We start from the raw sequence: 1,692 nt of genomic DNA on the forward strand, positions 1-1,692 counted from the left end.
AGAACAGCCATGTGGGCAGGAGCATCTTTGCTGTGACTTTCACTTCCCATCCTTGCAAGGTGACCCATCCGTGCCCACCCAATCAGACTTGGTTTTGTGAACAACTTGCAAACTGATGCATGGGCTCCCATTTGCGGCTGTTTGCTCACCTGCTTGGACCAGCAGTTCTGGAGCATCAGCTGGTGTCTGTACAAGAAAACAGCCTGCCAGGTGCTTTCCATGGAATCCTAGCAGGGAAGAGCCCGGCTTGCAGCTCTGCCACACACCCAGTTTGCCTTTGGAAGCGAAGACTGCCTGGTCAATGTTGGGAAACAGCAGTGGCGACAGCAGTCCCAATTGCACACTCTGCAGCCAGGACTTTGCGGGGGATGTCTGCAAGGTAGTCCTCATGGTCCTCCTGATTGTTGCCATCAGCCTTGGCAACATGGTGAGCCTCCTTGTGTTCCTCCACGTCAAGCAGTTCCGGAGCCCGCAAGGCTACCTGAAAGCCTCTTTAGCCCTGGCTGACTTCATTGTAGGGGTCATCGTGGTGCCTTACTCAGTATATAGGGAAGTGAACAGGTTGGCATATGGGATAGAACGAGAGAGCGGGGACCCTGATGAGCTGACCTGCTACATCATCGGGCCACTCTTTGCCATCTCCACCTTTGTCTCCATCACCACCATCTTCCTGCTCTCCGTGGAAAGGAGCATAGCAGTGCTGAAGCCTTTGCACAAGAAAGCGGTGATCACCAAACGCAGGACAATCTGGCTCATTCTTATCACCTGGGCCTTGAGTGCCTGTCTGGCAGTGATACCCATGCTTACCTCCCCGGATATTACCTTCCAGTACAATTCCTGCAGCAATCTCTGCAACTATGAGTTTCCGACAGACAAACCACCTCAATCCCATTGGAATATTATGCTGCTTTATCCAGTTTTTGACTTCTCTCTCTTGGGTAGCACTTTAGTCATCAACTTCGTCACCTTCGCTGCCCTCCATCAGTACTGCAAGATCCGGAAACAGCTAAGGGGAGAGTCACAGGGTGGCAGCCAGCTGTCCTTCTCGGATGTTAATGCAGCCAAGACCATTGGCGTCTTGACTTTTGCTTTTGCAGCTTCTTTCAGCCCCATTGCTGTATTTGTGGTGGGTTCTGTGGTGGGTTATAAGTGGTGCCGTTTCTCCTTCTATGCTTTCTGGATCCTCACTTCCAACAGCTGTTGGAATGTAGCCATCTATAGTGCTTGGGACCCCAAGTTCCGGCAGGGGGTTAGGGAACTGTTTGGCAAGAGAGCGCCAAAATCAGGCTCCCAGGGCCCTAGTCACTCCATGGAAGTGGACAGTACTTCTGCAGCCTGTGTGGTAGTCCTTAAAGAGATGTTCCGCCCAGACAGTACTTGATGGCACAGTTGTTTTCTGCCACTCGTCACGGGTGGCTGCTGTTGATTCGTTAGGATATTCCGGATGATTAGCCAGGCAAATATTTATTAAACTTGTATCTTACTCTCAAATGGGCCTAGCAGTGGTTTCTCATCCCAAGGACAAATGAGATCCATACTACTGAGCTCTACCTGTACTGCAGTGTCAGGTGCTCTTGACCACTTGCTGCGCTCTGATCCTGGTGGACAAAGGCCTGGTGGCAGAATGAGATGGTAATGATACGGCAGAAGGCTGAGGTGGTAGAATGGACTGCACCACATCTCACAATGTTT

The 1,692-nt window shown here is 51.2% G+C and overlaps 1 protein-coding gene across 1 annotated transcript; it reads left to right on the top strand.

The window, feature by feature from the left end:
- The first annotated feature begins 301 nt into the window (after positions 1 to 301).
- LOC129329788 (trace amine-associated receptor 1-like) lies at positions 302 to 1,381 on the top strand. The gene has a single exon (XM_054979424.1). The coding sequence runs from the start codon at positions 302 to 304 to the stop codon at positions 1,379 to 1,381; it is 1,080 nt and encodes a 359-aa protein (XP_054835399.1).
- The last annotated feature ends 311 nt before the right edge of the window (positions 1,382 to 1,692 follow it).

This window comes from Eublepharis macularius, chromosome 5, assembly GCF_028583425.1.
Source record: "Eublepharis macularius isolate TG4126 chromosome 5, MPM_Emac_v1.0, whole genome shotgun sequence".
Lineage (NCBI taxonomy): Eukaryota > Metazoa > Chordata > Lepidosauria > Squamata > Eublepharidae > Eublepharis > Eublepharis macularius.

What these genes read in the sequence shown, in the direction of transcription:
- LOC129329788 (XM_054979424.1), top strand. Translation starts at nt 302, where the DNA reads ATGTTGGGAAACAGCAGTGGCGACAGCAGTCCCAATTGCACACTCTGC.